Here is a 17,453-nt window from a genome sequence, read left to right on the forward strand (position 1 = left end):
ACAGCGAGGGAAAGGCTGCTGCGGTTCCCCCTGGGGTGTCCCAAGGGAATTTCCAGAGGAAACGCTGGCAAAGGCTGCAGGTCCTGAGCCTGACCCTGGGATTTGGGGAGCCCCGAGAGGTTTCTTTTTCAGACCTTTTTGCTTAGGACAAACCCGATTTGGGGGACTTTTGGTTCTTTTGTGCACAGATATTGTTGAGGTGGGCACGTGCCCATTTTTTGGAGGGCCTGGCGCTGCCGTGCCATCCATGCGTGCCAGGCTTGGCTCCACGGTGGCTCTTCCCAGGCATTTGGGAATGCTTCTGGCCACTCCACGCATTTCCTGGCACCCAGGCCGCGATCCCGGGCCGCTCCCGGGGCCGTGGGATGTGCCACAGATGGGTTTGGGGCCGGAGAGCCACCGTGGCCAGCCCGGAGCCGGCGTTGATCCCGTCCTTGGGAGCTGTTCGGTGCAAAGCCCTTGCACAACCGGCACGGTTGTGTCACCGCCGGTGACAGGCTGTTCCCAGGCCCGGCAAGGTGCGGGATCAGATCTAAAAAAAGGACAATTTCCCCATTCACACCCAGCCCGACGCAAGGGACGTGTGGCACCGCAACCGGGACGCTCGGGGAGGTGACGAGCTGCCCACGGTGACAAGTTTGCTGTGTCACCGGGGCAGAGCCGCTCCTGCCCCGCCATCCCGGCCTTGGGACGGTGCCTGGGATCCATAAATCTCCTGGCAGAGCCTGGCTGGTGCCGCTGGCACCTTCCCAGCCTCCCGCTCCGGCAGGTGTGGGGCTCCGCGGTGCCGGCTATGCCAGGAATGTGCCGAATGTGTCGGGGCTTGACTGCGGGAGGTCGGGGCGCGGGGTTGGGATGAATCACCGGAGGCCTGGAAGCGCTGCAGCTCCCGGGCTGGGGCAGAGCCAGCGCTGCCCAAGCCCCTGATCCAGAGCCTCCAAACAGCGCCGGGAAATGGGATCCCGTGGTGGCAGCAGCGACGTGGAAGCTGCCGCTGTCTTGCGGCCCTGAGGTGCCGCGTTTGTGGCTCTGTTGGTTTTTTTTTGGGTTGTTTTTTTTTTTTTTTGAGCGTGGGAGATCCGACAGTGGAAAATTGGGGAATTTATCCAAAAAACCATCAAGAGGCTCCACAGGGAGTGGTACAACCTGATAGAGCCCGGGCTGGGGCTCACCCTGCACCCCCATCCTGGTGGGCTGGAGCAGGAATAGCAGCTCCTGGATTTGCAGAGCCTCAGGAATCACTGCTGGGAGCAGGGGGGATGCTTCATTTTACCCCCCTGCACCCCTTGAGTGCTCCCAGTTTGGGGTGTTCACAAGGAGTTTGTAGCTTTATATCCCAGGTGGGTGTGGGGAATGGGAATTCCCAAAGCTGTGTCCGTTCCACGGCATCTCATGGACACGGGGAGCCAAACCGGGCGCCACATCTGCAGGGCCTTATCAGCTGCTGCGCCTGCCTCGCTCCCCCGGGCGCTTTTGTGGCCATTTGGTGGGATTTGAGCGTGATTGAAACCATTCCGCGGCCGCCCTGGCCGCAGCCCGGGGGTGGTGCCGTGCAGATGTTTGTCCGAGGCTGTTTGTGATCATTCCGGCCCGGACGCCCCCGGCGCTGCAGCTGGGGCTGGATAAGGGCGAAATTCCCGGGGTGGCCGTGCCGGGAAGCGGGAGCTGGGCGGTGGTGCCGGTGCTGTGAGTGCTGCAGAGCCGTGGGACAGGGGTGAGGGACAGGATGGGGACCCTCTGTGTGCTTGGGGGGACAAGCTGAGGGGACCTGGCATGGGATGCTCCCGGGAGCCGGTGACAGAAGCGCAGGGTCCCCAGGTGCCACCGAGGCGCGAGGCTGTGCGGGGACACCGCAGGGAGCCGCAGCCCGAGGTTAATCATTCAACCCCTCGGCAGGTTGGGTAACGCGGCCAGCGCCGCGGCGGGGGCGGGGGGAGGTGACAGGGACATCTGTCCTCCCGCTCCGCAGGGACAGGAGCAGCGCTCGTGCTCCTCCTCCTCCAGCCCCCCTCTCCATGGGGACGCAGGTGCTGATCCCGAGGGTCCCGTGGGGACCGCAGCGTGCGGGGGACCCGCGACATCGGTGGCGGGGGGTGGGACGGACAGGGACACTGTGACAGCGCCGTGTGGCGGCTGAGCGGGAGCCGAGCTGGCCCCCGGCACGGCTGAGGGAGCCAAGAGCCGCAGCTGGGTTGTAAACACGCCGGGATAAAGTTACAGCCATTGATGAGCCTTGGAAAAGCTGCGGGGAAAGGGAGAGCGAGCTCCGAGAGCCCCGAGCTGCGGTCCCGGGGTGCGGGGAGCAGCCCCGAGCTGCGATTTTGGGGTGCGTGGAACAGCCCCGAGCTGCGGTCCCGGGGTGCGGGGAGCAGCTCCTGGCCCTCGGGATCAACCCGAGCGTGGGGACAGCGGCGATTCCAGCAGCTCCCGCCGGGATGGGGCAATTTGGGCCACTCGGGGACACGCGGGGCTGCTCCCAGCGCTCGTGTCACGGGGACAGGGGAGGGGGGACACGCAGCCAGGACGCTGCAGGAGCGGCTGCGGGTCCGTGGGGGTGCGGAGCCCCTTGGAAACCCTTTTTCCTGCCCGGCCGCTTGTCCTGCGGTGACTTTGCCGTGTCACGGTGCCATTAAAGGCGCTTCCAGCGGGAGCAAGGGATGGCTCCGCCCGGAGCCGAGGGGGTTAAGCTGGCGGCAGCTGCGGCGGCTGTTACTGATTGATACCAATGACGGTCTCCATGGGCTTGGAAGGGAAATCATCCGCCCCGGCCGGCTGCGGGAGAGCCACCGGCTCGGCGAGTGGCGCAGCAGGCGGAGGGGACGCGCGGTGGCACCGGTGAGTGTGCGCGCGTGTGTCCGTGTGCGTGCAGCCTTGTCACGGAGCCCGGACGTGTCACACGGAGCCCGGACGTGTCACACGGAGCCGGGCCACGGCACTCGTGGGCCATTGTCTGCGGCCAGTGGCACCGCGGGCAGCCGGTGCCCCGAGGGTGGTGACAAGCAGCGCTGGCAGGAGCAGCACGCCGGGCACGGCACCGTCAGCACCTGGGTGTGATTATGGCTCGGGCAGGTGCTGGGGATTTGTTCCAGCAGGATTTTCCCAGCGCCGCTGCCATAATCTCCTGACCTGAGCTGGCCGGGGAGGGGAGGGGTTGGGGCCGCGCTCCTTTGATGCCAGGGGTTGCTCGGGACAAGAATTCCCGGCCATGGAAGCGGCTTCCTAAAGAGCTTAGGGAGAGTTCGAACCCTCCAGGGGAGAGCCCAGGTGGCGGCTCGGAGGTTGTGGTGGGAGTGGTGGTTCCGAGTGGGGATGGTGGCACTGGGGGATTCTCAATGGGAATGGTGGCTCCATGTTGGAGCGGCGGCTCCGAATGGGACTGGTGGCACTGGGTGGGACTGGTGGCTCCATGTGGGGATGGTGGCCTCAGGACCGAATGGTGGCTCCTGCTGGGAATGGTGGCTCCAGGATCCCGGTGATCCCATGCACAAGGGACTGGGGCTCTGTCCCCACGAGGGGACAATGGAGTGACATCAGAGCTGCCAGGGCACGGACTGTCACCCGCTCTGCCCTGATCCAGGGCTGTCACCCTCCCCAAATGTCGCCCCATGGGGTCAGGACGCTGCTGCCGCGCCTGCTCCAAGCCCCCGGCAGCACCAGCGGCGCTTTTTGGCCGGCAGCCCCGTGGGCCGTGCCTGGGATGGAGCCGGGGTTTCCAGGGAGATAAAACACAAACTCCCGGTGCTTTTTTTTTTGTGCTTTTTGTGCTTCTCCCCGACCCCAGCTGGCGCGGCAGCGGGGGACTCGCCCTCCCCGCCGCCGCCGGCCACGCTGGCCGCCAGCAGCCGCTTTGTTCTCTGGAAATCCCCGGCCTTCCCCCGCTCCCGGCCCTCCATCCCCCCCGGCAGCTTCTCCCGCTGTCCCTCCCCGCGCCCCCCAACCCCGGGATGTCCCCGAGTGACGCTGCTGATGTCGCACACGGCCCGTGGGTGCGCGGGAGCTGCCGGCCGCCCTTCCCGAGGACTTTGCCCGGCTTGGCAAGGCTGGCACCGCAGCCCGGCCGCTTCCCAGGGCATCCAGCTCGGCCTCCGCCTCCGCCTTCCCTCCCTGCGCGGCTCCCACGGGAATCACGGCGATGGGGGGAGGCTGGTGGCCAGCGTGTCCTGCAGGGGTGGGTGGCCCTGGGCTGGCATTGGGGCAGGGGTGGCCCTGGGCTATTTCTGGGGTCTGGGGGGTTCCCAGCCCCCATGCCCAGGTGACCCCACTCAAAGCCTCGAGGTGCTTTGGAAATGGCTCCGAGAGCAGCCAGGGGGGGAGGTGACATTGGGGACATCGCTACAGGCACAGCCCTGGATGGGCCATGGCTGCTGCTGCAGCGACTTGTGAGTGTGGCCAGTGGTGACAGCTGGGATGTGACAGCAGCAGGAAGGGCGGCTCGGCCACCAGAGCCCTGATTTTGGCTGGGGTGGCCCTGCCTGGGCACTGCGGTGGCAGCAGATGGGGACAGTTTGTCACAGGGCTGAGGTGGCAGTGGGGACGTGGCACTTGGACTGGCACTGTCCCTTCTGGGGTGGCTTCACAGCAGCAGCACCAGCGCAGATGACGGCAGGAGGCAACATCAGCTGCCCCCTGCTCCCTGGTGTCGCCACCCTGGTGACAGCGACACTGGGTGGCACTGCGGTGGGGACACGGGCACGGGAGGGGCTTTGCAGGCACGGGATGGGATTGGTTCTCTGTGAGTGGGATTCTTTATCCAGGGGTGGGATTGTTTCTCCATGAGTGGGATTCATTATCCAGGGGTGCGATTGGTTCTCTGTGACTGGGATTGGTTCCCCAGGGGTGGGATTCATTATTGAGGGGTGGGATTGGTTCTCCGTGAGTGGGATTCATTCTCCATCAGTGGAATTCATTATCCAGGGGTGGGATTAGTTCTCCATGAGTGGGATTCACTATCCAGGGGTGGGATTGGTTCTCCGTGAGTGGGATTCATTCTCCATGAGTGGGATTCATTATCCAGGGGTGGGATTGGTTCCTTTGATGTTTCCCCCTCAGCTCCCCCGGGAGGTCGGGGGCAGCTGTTGGCACCCCTGGAGCGTGCCCATGGATTGGGCACAGATCATGGATCAGCCATGGCTGTGCCGTGTCCCTGCCCACCCCTGGACACTGCTGACCGTGACAGAGCCCAGCTGGTGCCAGGACCAGGTGCCAGCTCTGGGTTGGCAAACCCGGCTTGAACCCGGCTCAAAGCCCCCGAGCCTGGCACAGCGCCAGTGACACCAAACTGGGGTGGCAGAGGGTGGCACCCCAACACGGAGCCTTCTGTGGCTCCCTCCCTGCTCCTGCCACACTGTCCCCAGATTGCTGTCCCCAAAAGTGTCCCCACAGCCTCTCCTGGCAGGTCCCTTCCTGCCGTGGTGGCCGCGCCACCGGGCGAGCACTGGCGTTGTCACCAAGGAGGGCCGGCACGCGCCCGCAGCCGTTGGGGGACCTTGCCCCCGGATCCTTGGCTGGAGGTGATGGAGGAGCGGGTGAGTCACTGTGCTGGGGACGTGGGGACAGGGGGGACAGGTGGCACTGGGGCGTTTGCCGCTGGTTCAGACCCTGGCATGAGGCTGGTGCTGCCCGTGGCTGGTGTGGTGCCAGTTTGTCCGGGGATGTGTCTCACCCCGTGTGCCCAGTGCCTCAGAAAGGTGGATTTGGTGGGTTTGGGTTTGGATTTGGCTTGGTTTGGATTTGTTTCATTTGGATTTGGTTTGGTTTCAATTTGGTTTGGGTTTGGTTTGGTTTAGATTTGCTTTAGGTTTGGATTTGGTTTGGGTTAAGATTTGCTTCAGTTTTGGGTTTGGTTCAGTTTAGATATGCTTTGGATTTGGTTTCGGTTTGGATTTGGTTTGGGTTAGTCTGGATTTAGTTCAGGTCTGGATTCGTTCAGTTTGGGTTTGGTCTGGATTTGGTTCAGTTTGGATTTGGTTTTGGTCTGGATTTGGTTTGGTTGGGATTTGGTTCCGTTTGGATTTAGTTTGGTCTGGATTTGGTTTAGTTTGTGTTTAGTTTAGTTTGGGATCAGTTTTGTCGGTGCCCATGGCATTGGCACATTCTGGGATGGGCTGGGACCACTGGTGCCATCCAAGGGGCAGCGGGGACATCCCTGGGCTGGTCACTGGCGCTGAGCTCGCCCCAAAGGGGCACAATTCGGGTATTTGGGAGGAAGATGCGGTGCCGGGCAGTGTCCCACGGTGCTCCCGGCATTTTCGGGAGCAGGGCCGTGGCGGGAGGGAGCCCAGCGGCCTCCCCGTGCTCCGCTTCCTTCTTTGGAGCTTTCCTGGCGATGTCAGCCCGATCCCTTCCCTCCCTCCTGCCCAAGGATTTTCTGCCCGCCCTGAGGGCTTTGCATTCTCTTCCCAAAGTTCAGGCGGAGCGTGGCTCACCCCAAATCCTGCTCTTGCCCGTTCCCAAGGGCTCCCCGGGGTATTTTTTTGGGGGTGCTGATGCTCCGCGGGGTCTGTCCCCCCCCGTTCGGTGCTTGTGCCCATCCTGGTCCCCGGGATTTCCTCCCGGTGTCCCCTGGGGAGGGAACAGCCGCGGGGAGGAGGGCGACACACCCGGGGATGCTTTGGGGACACCCGGGGACGCTTTGGGGACACAAGCAGGGGGAAGGGACGCAGTCCCTGAATCCAGGACAGCGACAGAGCTCAGCTCAGCGCGGCTGCTTCCCTCGCTGTGACACCCGCCCTTCCCGCTGCCCTGCCGGGCTGGGGGGGCTCAGGAGCCCCTCACCCGCCCTTCTGAGCCCCCCTGAGCCCCCCCCCCGAGCTCCTCGAGCTGCCCGTGTCGCCCTTCCCCTGCCACCAGCAGCTCCCCGGCTCCGCACCTGGGCTGGGGGAGGCGGCTGTGCCGCGCTGCCCTTCGCCTCTCCTCTGCGGGGACGCGAGCGGGAGCTGTTTGTCCCCGCTGTCGCCTTCCCCGCCGGCTGCCGCACACCGGGACCGCCCAACCCCGCCGCTACCGGAGCCACCGGAGCCCCCCGGAGCCCCCCGGAGCCCCCCGAGCTCCGCCACCGCCGCCAGCGGCACCGCCAATGCCACCGGCGCGGGGCGCGGGGGACTGGCACGGCTGGCAGAGGACGGGCAGAGCCCTCGCCCACCGCCCGCGTCCCCGGGCCCGCGCGGGGCTGCCCCGGTGGCCCGGGGTGGCAGAGGGTGGCAGCGCGGTGCTGGCACCGGGCAGCGGCCGCGGGGCCATGCCGGGAGCCGGGCGCGGGCGCTGAGCCGGGCGGGCCCCCGGGACCATGCTGAAGTTTCGGGCGGACCGGAGGGTGAGGTAGGAGCCCGCAGGGGTCTGGGGGGGCCCGGGGGGACCCGCGGGGAGCCGGCGGGGCGGGACCCCCGGCCCGGGCAGTGGATCCGGGCAGTGGCTGCTGCATTGCAGTGCTGGGAGGCGATGGGCACTGGCGAGTTTCTGGAGCGGGGTCAGCTCCGGGAGCGGCTGCCGGGCGCTGCTTTCCGGAGCTTTCCGGCTCCTCCCGGGGGCTGCGGGTTGGGGTGGGGGCAGGCAGCGCGGTGGGTGCCAGGAGGAGCCGCGGGGAGCTGCAAAATGGGGGTGTCCTGCCCGCAGGGAGAGTGCAGGGATGGGGGGGACACCCAGCGTGGGGTTCAGGGTGGTGGGCAGGGATGGGGGCACCCCCGGCGTGGGGTCCAGAGCGGCTGGTGGGTGCTGGCAGCGCCCACTTCCCACGCTTGGCGCTTTCGGGGTGCTGCTCTCTCAGCATTGCACCCTCCCCGCGCGGCAGCGTCACTGCGGGGATGGGACCTGCCCCAGTTCCCGGGATTTGAACCCCTCCGAAGGCACCGCCGGGGGGGGGGAAAAACGCTCCGGGAGCAGCTCCAGCCCTGGGGCAGAACCACCCCGGCTGTGCCGGAGCGCGGGCCGGGCACTGAGGGTGACCCCGGTCAGACCAGCCGGGCACTGGGGGGGTCTGGAGAGTGAACCCCCCCAATTGTGGGGTGCACGCACATCCCCGGGGTTTTTCAGGTGCCCCCGAGCGCTGCTGGAGGGGATCAGGACCCTGGCAGGGGGTGGGGGCTGCAAGGGGCGGCAGCTCAGCAGCAGCAGCACTTTTTGGGGTGTCAGTGGTGGATGGGATGGGATGGGATGGGATGGGATGGGATGGGATGGGATGGGATGGGATGGGATGATCTTCTCAGTGGTGTTTGTTTTTTTTTTTTTTTCCCTCAAACTTCCCCCGTTTTGCTGGCTGGCAGGAGGAGTTGGTGGCATGCTGGGGCTGCTGGCATGGGGATGGCTCCGTGTCCCAGCGCCCGGTGGATTTGGGAAGGAGGGGATGGGATCCACTGTGAAATTCCTGGGATGGAGTCCTGGATCTCGTCCTTTCCCCCTGGGCACCCCAGAAAGGGGGGTGGGGCAGGGATGTGGCACAAGGTGCCAGCTGAGCCCGGGACAGCCCTGTGACACTGCTGCTGCCACTGCCAGGGTGCACCCAGTGCCAGGGAGGCAGAACAGCTTGTGTTGGGAATCCTGGGCTGGTGTTTGGGGTCTGAGGGGTCCTGGGGTGGTTTTTGGGGTCTGAGGGGTCTTAGACTGGTGTTTGGGACCCAGCCCCCATGCCCAGGTGACCCCACTCAAAGCCTCGAGGTGCTTTGGAAATGGCTCCGAGAGCAGCCAGGGGAGGAGGTGACATTGGGGACATCGCTGCAGGCACAGCCCTGGATGGGCCATGGCTGCTGCTGCAGCGGCTTGTGAGTGTGGCCAGTGGTGACAGCTGGGATGTGACAGCAGCAGGAAGGGCGGCTCGGCCACCAGAGCCCTGATTTTGGCACCTGAATGAAATCTTTGAGCGCCTGGGGAAGGGGACGGAGCTGGGGAAGGGGCTGGAGCGGCTGAGGGAGCCGGGAAAGGGGCTCAGCCTGGAGAAAAGGAGGCTCAGGGGGGCCCTTCTGGCTCTCCCTGACAGGAGTGGGCAACCAGGGGGGCTCGGGCTCTGCTCGCCATCCCTGGGGGTGTCCCATGCAGTGGGTGTGGCACTTGGGGACACGCTTTGGTGCTGCTGGGTCAACGGCTGGGCTCCGTGATCTTGGAGGGCTTTCCCACCGAAACGATTCTGTGATGCCGTGAAAGCTCCTAAATCTGGGATTAGCGGGGTGCTCGGGGCAGGGCAGGGGATGCCAGCCCCGGTGCCAAGCCCGGTGTTGGCGTGGAACCAACAGAGCAGCAAACGTGGGGGACACAGGGACTCTGTGAGGGACACAGGGACTCTGTGGGGGACACGGGGACTTCATGGGGGACATGGGGACTCCTAACACCCACCCCACGGCTGTCCCCACAGCCACAATGAAAGGCGGAACACCTTCCTGCACCCAGTGACGGGACAGGTCCCCGAGGACGCCTCGAGGCTTGACTTGCCCAAGTAGGTCGGCTCCCAATCCCCTTGGGCTGGGGGAGCGGGGAGGGCTGGGAGCGCTGCGGGGGCGACCCCAGCGGGCTGCAGGAGCACAGATCCGCTGATTTCCCCTCTCCCGTGCCACAGACACAGCTCGGACATGTCCAGCAAGGCGGGCAGCAAGCGGCCGGCCACCGTCCCCAGCGAGCCCCCCAACCACGCCATGGTGGCCGAGGTGCCCCCGGAGCGCCCCGGAGGCCGGGTGAGTGCCCTGGCACGGCTGTCACCAGCTCGGGCAGGGACTCGGGGAGCCCAGCCCGGGCACTGAGCATCCCCTCTCGCTCCGCGCAGGCTCCGCGCTCGTCCCGCAAGGGCATCGCCTTCGGGAAGCGCTCCAACTCCATGAAGAGGAACCCCAACGCCGCCGTCACCAAGAGCGGGTGGCTCTACAAGCAGGTACCCCCCCCCGTGCCACCCCTCCCGGCCCCGCAGAGCCCCGGGAGCCCCCGGAGCGCTCTCACCGCCCCTCTCCCGCAGGCCAGCTCGGGGGTGAAGCAGTGGAACAAGCGCTGGTTCGTGCTGGTGGATCGGTGCCTCTTCTACTACAAAGGTACGGCCACCCCCAGAGCTCGTGGCCACCCCCAGCGTGCCCCAGGGCCACCGGCACAAAGTCCCAGGCTCTTTCCGCTCTCCACCTTGTTTTGGCCGGTGTTTGCCGCGCCCTGGGGTTAATCCCGAGTTTTCCCCGCCTCCCTGGCAGCTCCCGGGCTCGCATCAATAATTGAGGAGGTTGTTTGTGAGCCTGGCACAGCTGCGGGAGCAGCAACAGGCAGGGAGCCGACCCCACAGGTGGGACGGAGCCCGGGGATGTAGGGGGGCTGTGCCGGGGGTCCCTCCGTGGGTTTGACCCCAGGATTCGCTCCCCCCCAGACGAGAAGGAGGAGAACATCCTGGGCAGCATCCCCCTGCTCAGCTTCCGCGTGGCCGCCGTGCAGCCCTCGGACAACATCAGCAGGAAACACACGTTCAAGGTCAGTGCCTCTGCCGGGGCTTGCAGGGGACGGCGTGGCACTGGGGTGGCACTGCGGTGGCACTGGTGATGCTGGCAGGGTCCCCGCTGCTCTTGTGGCTTTCTTGGTGACGGGGCATGGAGCACGCTGCGGTGACCCCCGTGGGTTCAGATCTGCGTCTGCTGGGCAAACGGGGACGCAGCAGCGTCCCCAGGGTCCCCAGCCCCTCTGCAGGGCCCTGCTGGGTGCTCCCACCCCTCTCCCTGCCCTGCTTTCCCCTCTCCATGGCTGCTGCTCCCGGAGCCGGGCTCGGAGCTGTCCCCAATCCCAGCCCCGTTTGAGCCGCTTGGCTGGCAAGTGTCACCGGCGAGGGGGGAGCCCGCCACCCGCGGCTGCTGTGGGGCTGGAGAGGGGAGCAGGGAGAGCTGACAGAGCTGCTGCTGCCCCACATCCATCCCTGGTAGGGTCTGAGCTTCCCCGGCGCTCTTTGGGACCTTTGGTACCTTCCCCGGCCCAGCTGCTCGCGGGCACAGGGCGCTCTGACACTCCCTTGTTGGTCCCAGTGTCCCCTCCCCGTGTCCAGAGCCGGGGCTGGGGTCCCCACAGGCCACTCCCGAGTTTTTCCCAGCCTAAGGGAGGGATTTGTGCAGCTGCCCCCACTTAAACCTGAATTTAGGCTCAGCTGAGTGGGGTTTAGCAGGGAGAGATGGCATGGGGACTGCCCTGTGCCTGTGCCCACACTGGTGTCACCTTCTGTGACCTGGGGGTGTCCAGGGAAGGGTCTGGAGAGTCCTGAGGGAGCTGGGAAGGGTTTGGAGAGTCCTGAGGGAGCTGGGAAGGGTCTGGAGAGTCCTGAGGGAGCTGGGAAGGGTTTGGAGAGTCCTGAGGGAGCTGGGAAGGGTCTGGAGAGTCCTGAGGGAGCTGGGAAGGGTTTGGAGAGTCCTGAGGGAGCTGGGAAGGGGCTCAGCCTGGAGAAAAGGAGGCTCAGGGGGAATTTCAGGCTCTGCACAACTCCCTGCCAGGAGGGGACAGCCGGGGGGGATTTGGGATCTTATCCCAGGGAACAGGGACAGGAGGAGAGGGAACGGCCTCAGGCTGTGCTGGGGAGGCTCAGGGTGGACACCAGCAGGAATTTCCTCATGGAAAGGGCTGGAAGGGGCTGCCCAGGGGGGTTTGGAGTGCCCATCCCTGGAGGTGGCACTGAGTGCTCAGGGTGGGGATCGGGCACAGCCTGGACTCGATGATCCCAGCGGGATTTTCCAGCCTCAGTAATTCCACGATTCTGTGAAATCCCTGCTGCCTGACACCGATGAGGGAAAACGTCTCAAAGCTGCTGCCCACACCCCAAGCTCTGCAGCTCCTGGGTTTGGGAGAACAGTTTTGTCCAGGGAAGGGCAGAGAGGTTCCCACCCCGCTCCCACTGACCCCGTGTCTGTGTTTCCTCCTCCTCCTCCTCCTCCTCCCTCGGCGGGCGAGGATGCTGGGACAGGAGGGGTTTCTTGGTGCCACCACCACGCCAGCACCCAGCCACCAGCACCTAGGTAGAGTTCCACCTTCTTGTGTTTCTGGTGCATGCAGAGGCTGAGGGACCCCCGGGCTCGCTCTGCTCCCAGCTCCCGCTAATCCCAGGGCTGGATCCCTTTGATTTCCCCTCTTCCTCTGCCTGCAGAGCTTCCAGAAGTGCATGGGGGGGCTCAGGAGGTGACCCCAGCTGGGCACGGTGGCTGCATGCTCTGGGGAGGATGGAAACTCAAGGGAGGGGTTTAATCAGACCTCATTTTTCTGTTTTAGTTCATTTTTTTTTTTTCCTTTTTTAAGAGACTGAACCCTTGAAATTCTTTCCGGAGGAGAACTCCGCTTCCTCCCTTTTCTTCCTCCTCGCTTTCCCCCACCCCTTTCCACAGGGGGAAGGTGGAAGCTTCAGAAAGGCCCTCAAATAAAGGCTCCTTCCAGCACGTTCTGGGCAGAGAACAGGCACCAACATCTCGGATCAAAACTGAGCCTTTTCCTCCCAAAATGTTTCCTGGGTCAAGAAACCACCTTCCCCCTCACCCTGCATGGACGCTGCCCCTCCGGTGCTGCCGCTCTTGCTGGGGCCCTTTGCCACCCCAACATTGGATTGCTGCTCCTTTGGGGGAGGAGGGCTGCTCCCAAAAAATCCCTGGCAGTGACTCCGAGGGGGGATAAAACCCCGCCGTGAGGGGCCTGCAGAGCTTTCCCCGCGCTCGGCGGCCGCGCACGGAGGGGAAGGAGCCCTCCTGGCATGCCCTGGAGCAGCGGGACGGGGTGCCAGGCTGGCAGCGGAGCTCTCACCCCCTGTCTGTGTCCCCCTCCCCGTTCTGTGCCCCCACAGGTGACGGTGTGCTGGGTGCAGGAGCTGCCGGCGGGTAACGGGCAGTCCCTGTCTCCCCAGGCCGAGCACGCCGGCATCCGCACCTACTTCTTCAGCGCCGAGAACACGGAGGAGCAGGAATCCTGGATCCAGGCCATGGGCGAGGCCGCCCGCGTGCAGATCCCCCCGAGCCAGAGGTCAGTGCTCGCCACACTGCCCGGCCCTTGTGGGGACGTGGTGCTGTCCTTGCTCCACGCCCAGGGACATTTGGGGGTGTAAGAGAAGGGAGCTGGGGGAGCAGTGACCCCGCAAAGCTCAGGGAGGGACAGGGCGTCGCTGGCCACCCCTCAACCCAGAGGTCAGTGCCCACCACGCTGCCCGGCCCTCCTGGGGACGCAGTGCCCTCCAGACCTGGGGAGATTTGGGGGTGTGAGGGACACTCTGGAGAGGGGAGCTGGGATAGCAGTGACCCCACAATGCTCAGGGAGGGACAGGGCGTCGCTGGCCACCCCTCAACCCAGAGGTCGGTGCCCAGTGCCGCCGCACTGCCCAGCCCTCCTGGGGACGCGGTGCTGCCCTTGCTCCACGCCCAGGGACATTTTGGGGTGTGAGGGACACTCCGGAGAAGGGAGCTGGGGGAGCAGTGACCCCGCAAGGCTCAGGGAGGAACAGAGCATTGCCAGCCGCCCCAGGGGCAGTGCCAGGCCTTGGTGACCCCTCTGTGGTGTGTCCCAGGCACGAGAAGCCGGACTCGGAGAACATCCCCCCCAGCAAACACCACCACCACCACCACCACTGCAACGCCGCCCACCGCGAGCACCCCAAGGCCGAGCCCGACGCCAAGACCCGTGGGGAGGGCGACGGCCGCGGCTCGGAGAAGATGGAGCGGAAGCCGTCGGAGCGGGCGGACGCCAAGAAGGAGCCTCTGGCCAAAGCCAACGGCCTCGGCGGGCAGGAGCCGCCCTCGGAGCCGGGCAGTCCCTACCCCGAGGGGCCGCGGGGGCCGGCGAGCGCCGAGCGGCCGGCACAGCCCAACGGGTGGCCGTACCCCTCGCCCAGCCGGCCCGGCAGCACCGCCTTCCCCCCGGCGGGTGACGGCGAGAGCGGGGCCCAGCGCCGCGGCGTCACCCCCAGGTCCCACCCCGAGAAGGTGGCCCAGCGCAAGAGCTCCATGACGCAGCTGCAGCAGTGGGTGAACTCCCGCCGCGCCACCGCGGCCCCCGAGGAGCTGCGCAGGTGAGGATGCGCCAGGATGCTCCTGTGCTCCGGGGTTGGTCCCTCTGGGAATGTTCTGCCTCTTCCCGTCTGCTTTGTGGCCTCCTAGGGGTCAGAAAAATCTCATTTTTCTCCCCTTTTTTCTTTCTCTCCTCGTGCCAGCTCGGAGCTGGGTGTGGGACATCCCAAAAAGCCGAGGACGGGGGGTTGTAGAGGGGGGTCCCTGGGAGGAGGGAGGCCAGGATGGGGAAGCCACCAGAGGGTCCTTTGGAGGAGGGATACAAGGACAGGAAGCCACCAGAGGATCTCTGGGATGAGGATGCCAGGACAGAAAGCCACCTCAGTGTCCCTGCAGGAGGGATACGAGGAGAGGAGGCCACCACGGGATCCCAGAGAGGAGAAATTCCATGAGGAGAAGCTCCTGTAGAATCCCTGGGATGAGAGATGCCCAGAGGGGAGGCCACCACAGGGTCCTTGGGAGGAGGAATGCCAGGACAGGAAGCCACCTTGGTGTCCCTGCAGAAGGGGTACAAGGACAGGAGGCCACCACGAGACCCCTGGCAGGAGGAATTCCATGAGGGGAAGCTCCCTCAGAGCCCCTGGCAGGAGGAATTCCATGGGGGAAGGCTCCCTCAGAGCCCCTGGCAGGAGGAATTTCATGGGGGAAGGATCCCACAGAGCCCATGGCAGGAGGAATTCCACGAGCACAGAACCCCTGGCACAAATGCCGCCCATCCAGCATTCCCGCTGTCCGAGCCACCTCCTCTCGGGCTGTCCTTGCCCACCCCGGGCACTGCCCACCGCCAGCCCGGCTCTCACCTCTCTCCCCCCCTCTCCAGCCCCACCAGGTTTTACCCCGTGTCCCGCCGGGTGCCCGATTATTACTCGCCCTACTCGCCGCAGTACCCCGAGGAGTACCAGTACTACCCGCCGGGCGTGCGCCCCGACAGCATCTGCTCCATGCCCGCCTTCGAGCGCGTCAGCCCGCCGTGGGCGCTGGAGGACAAACGCCACTCCTTCCGCAACGGGGGTCCCTTCCACGCCGCCTTCGGCCGCCAGGACGTCCCGCTGTGGCTGCCGGCGCCCGCCAGGCCGCCGAGCTACCTGGACGAGGTGGACGCGGCCTCGGGCTCGCTGCGGAGGATGTCGCTGCAGCCGCGCTCGCGCTCTGTGCCGCGCTCGCCCAGCCAGGGCTCCTACGGCCCCGCCAGGGTTTACTCGCCCGTGCGCTCGCCCAGCGCCCGCTTCGAGCGGCTGCCGCCCCGCGGGGACGAGATTTACGCCGACCCCGCCGCCTTCGTGATGCGCAGATCCATCAGCTCGCCCAAGGTGGGCACCGGTGGGGCGGGGAGGTGGGGCAGGGGTGTGGCCGTGTCCCGGCTGTGTCCCCTCTGTGCGCACAGCCTGGCCGCAAAGTGCCACCAAGCCCGTGGCTTGGGGCACAGGGGGGGTTTGGGATCCCTGCGCCGCCCTGCAAAGGTTCCCTGGTTGTGTTGGGATCCATGGGATGGGATGGGATCCATGGGATGGGATGGGAACCATGGGATGGGATCCATGGAATGGGATGGGATCCAAGGGATCCATGGGATGGAATGGGATCTGTGGGATGGGATCCATGGGATGGGATGGGATCCATGGGATCCATGGGATCCATGGAATGGGATCCATGGGATGGGATGGGATCCATGGGATGGGATCCATGGGATGGAATGGGATCCATGGGATGGGATGGGATCCATGGGATGGGATGGGATCCATGGGATGGAATGGGAACCATGGGATGGGATCCATGGGATGGGATCCATGGGATGGGATGGGATCCATGGGATGGGATCCATGGGATGTGGTGTTTTTAGAGGAAATGATGTGGAGCATTTAGAGGAAAACCATGATTTTGCCAGTGGTTTTGGAGGAAAACCTTGGAGGAAACCCCTGATTCTGCCGGGCGGTTTGGATGGAAAAATCCTGGATTTGCCAGTCGTTTTTGGAGGAAATCTTTTGGGAGCCCAAGATGTGCTCCCGGGCAGGGAGCGCTGATGCCCCTGTCCCTCTCCTGTCTTTCTCCTCCTGTCCCGTGTCCCTGATTTTGGGCTGGGGTCCCCTCTCTCCGCAGTACGATTACCTGGGTGACAGGCGGCCCGTCCCGGCCGGGGTGTACCCCTACCACTTCCCGGCGTCCCCCACCATCCATGACAAAATGGTACGTACCTGCTGTCCCCTGGGGGTGACCCTGTGACGGGGGGGGGGGTGCAGACCCCACCCCGGGGACGTGGGGCAGTTTGGGGGGTCCTCACTCAGCTGGCCAAGGAGGAACCAGAGCACTCCAGGGTCAGAGCTGGGCCTTTCTCAGGTGTCTCTGCTCCCTCCTGGCCATTCCCGAATGAATCCACGTGGGAAGGTTCCTCTGTCGCAGTGGGACACCCCCGGACCCCCAGGGTGGTCCCTGGCTGAGTCCAGCACTTCCCCAAACCTCTCCCGCTCTGCTTCCTCACATCTGGCCACAGCTGCTTTGTTCTCCCGCCTCGTGTCCCCTCCCGGAGCTGGGGGGTGACACCGGGAGGTCCCCGCAGATCCCAAAACCCTGTCACGGGACCGCCAGAGGAGGGAGAAGCCTGAATTTCACCACAGCCCACCCATGCCGCCCATCCATGCCCGCAGCCGCAGGCAGGCTCTCCCTAGAAATAAAAAGAAAAATAAGAAATCGGCTGCCCAGGGTCCTCAGGGCACATTCCCAGCAGCATTCCCGGCCCGGGGGCCATTCCACAGGCTCCCCCCTAACCGCTTTGCTTCTTCTTTTATGTGTTTCGCTGCTCGTTTCTTGCCTGCTGGCTCCTGGTAGGATGAACTTTTAGACCTTCAGTTGCAAAGAAACCTAGAATATTTGGACCAGCAGGTAGGCGGAGCTGGCTGCCAGCCTCACCTCACCGGCTGCTTCTCGTCCCCTCCCGTGTGTCCCCGTCCCCTCCTGCCATCCATCCTCACCCCTCCTGGCATCCCAGCAGCATCCCAGCAGCACCAGCTGTCTTTTTTTGGGTTTTTTTTGTTTTTTTCTTTTTTTGGTTTGGCTTCTTCCATCCTCCGCATCCGTAGGGCCGCTCATCGCTCGGCAGAAAAGTCACCCCCTCAACCTCTGGCAGTGCCCCCGTGTGGTTTTTTGGGGGGAGTTTTGGGGGTTTTGGGGCACATTCCAGCACTTCTGGGGGTTGTTCTGGAGCTCAGGGGGTGCAGCAGCTCTGGAACATCCCAGGTTTCCGCTGGGCACCTGCACGGTGCCAGTGTGGCCGTGCTGTCCCCAAGGCTGGCACCCTTTGCCCAGGGTGTCCCCCGTGCCAGGGGTGGCAGGTGACCTGTGGGGACCGTGGCCGTGGTGATGTGGTGGCCCCTCGGGGGTGAGAGGTTTGGTGCAGGTGGGCACAAAAAGCCCAAAAGGCAGCAGCGCTCAGGTGGTTCTGGAGAGGTTTTTGGAGGAAAATCTTGGTTTTGAATGGGGTTTATAGAGGAA

At 65.0% G+C, this 17,453-nt stretch overlaps 1 protein-coding gene across 10 annotated transcripts in view; it reads left to right on the forward strand.

Moving 5' to 3' along the window:
• The window catches only part of PLEKHA6 (pleckstrin homology domain containing A6), a 43,112-nt gene that overhangs the window by 14,477 nt on the left and 11,182 nt on the right, over nt 1-17,453 (forward strand). For 4 of the 10 annotated variants that reach the window (XM_053998308.1, XM_053998315.1, XM_053998313.1 and 1 more), the window contains exons 2-11: nt 9,341-9,421; nt 9,542-9,656; nt 9,746-9,850; nt 9,932-10,004; nt 10,325-10,425; nt 12,758-12,933; nt 13,472-13,972; nt 14,791-15,280; nt 16,065-16,151; nt 16,791-16,844. In XM_053998308.1, the coding sequence (XP_053854283.1) occupies nt 9,555-9,656; nt 9,746-9,850; nt 9,932-10,004; nt 10,325-10,425; nt 12,758-12,933; nt 13,472-13,972; nt 14,791-15,280; nt 16,065-16,151; nt 16,791-16,844 (1,689 nt within the window). In that variant the 5' untranslated portion in view covers nt 9,341-9,421; nt 9,542-9,554. The remainder of the gene's footprint in view (nt 1-9,340; nt 9,422-9,541; nt 9,657-9,745; nt 9,851-9,931; nt 10,005-10,324; nt 10,426-12,757; nt 12,934-13,471; nt 13,973-14,790; nt 15,281-16,064; nt 16,152-16,790; nt 16,845-17,453) is intronic. The other 6 variants (XM_053998310.1, XM_053998314.1, XM_053998316.1 and 3 more) reach the window with 3 other exon arrangements.

This window comes from Vidua macroura, chromosome 24, assembly GCF_024509145.1.
Source record: "Vidua macroura isolate BioBank_ID:100142 chromosome 24, ASM2450914v1, whole genome shotgun sequence".
NCBI classification, from domain to species: Eukaryota; Metazoa; Chordata; class Aves; order Passeriformes; family Viduidae; genus Vidua; species Vidua macroura.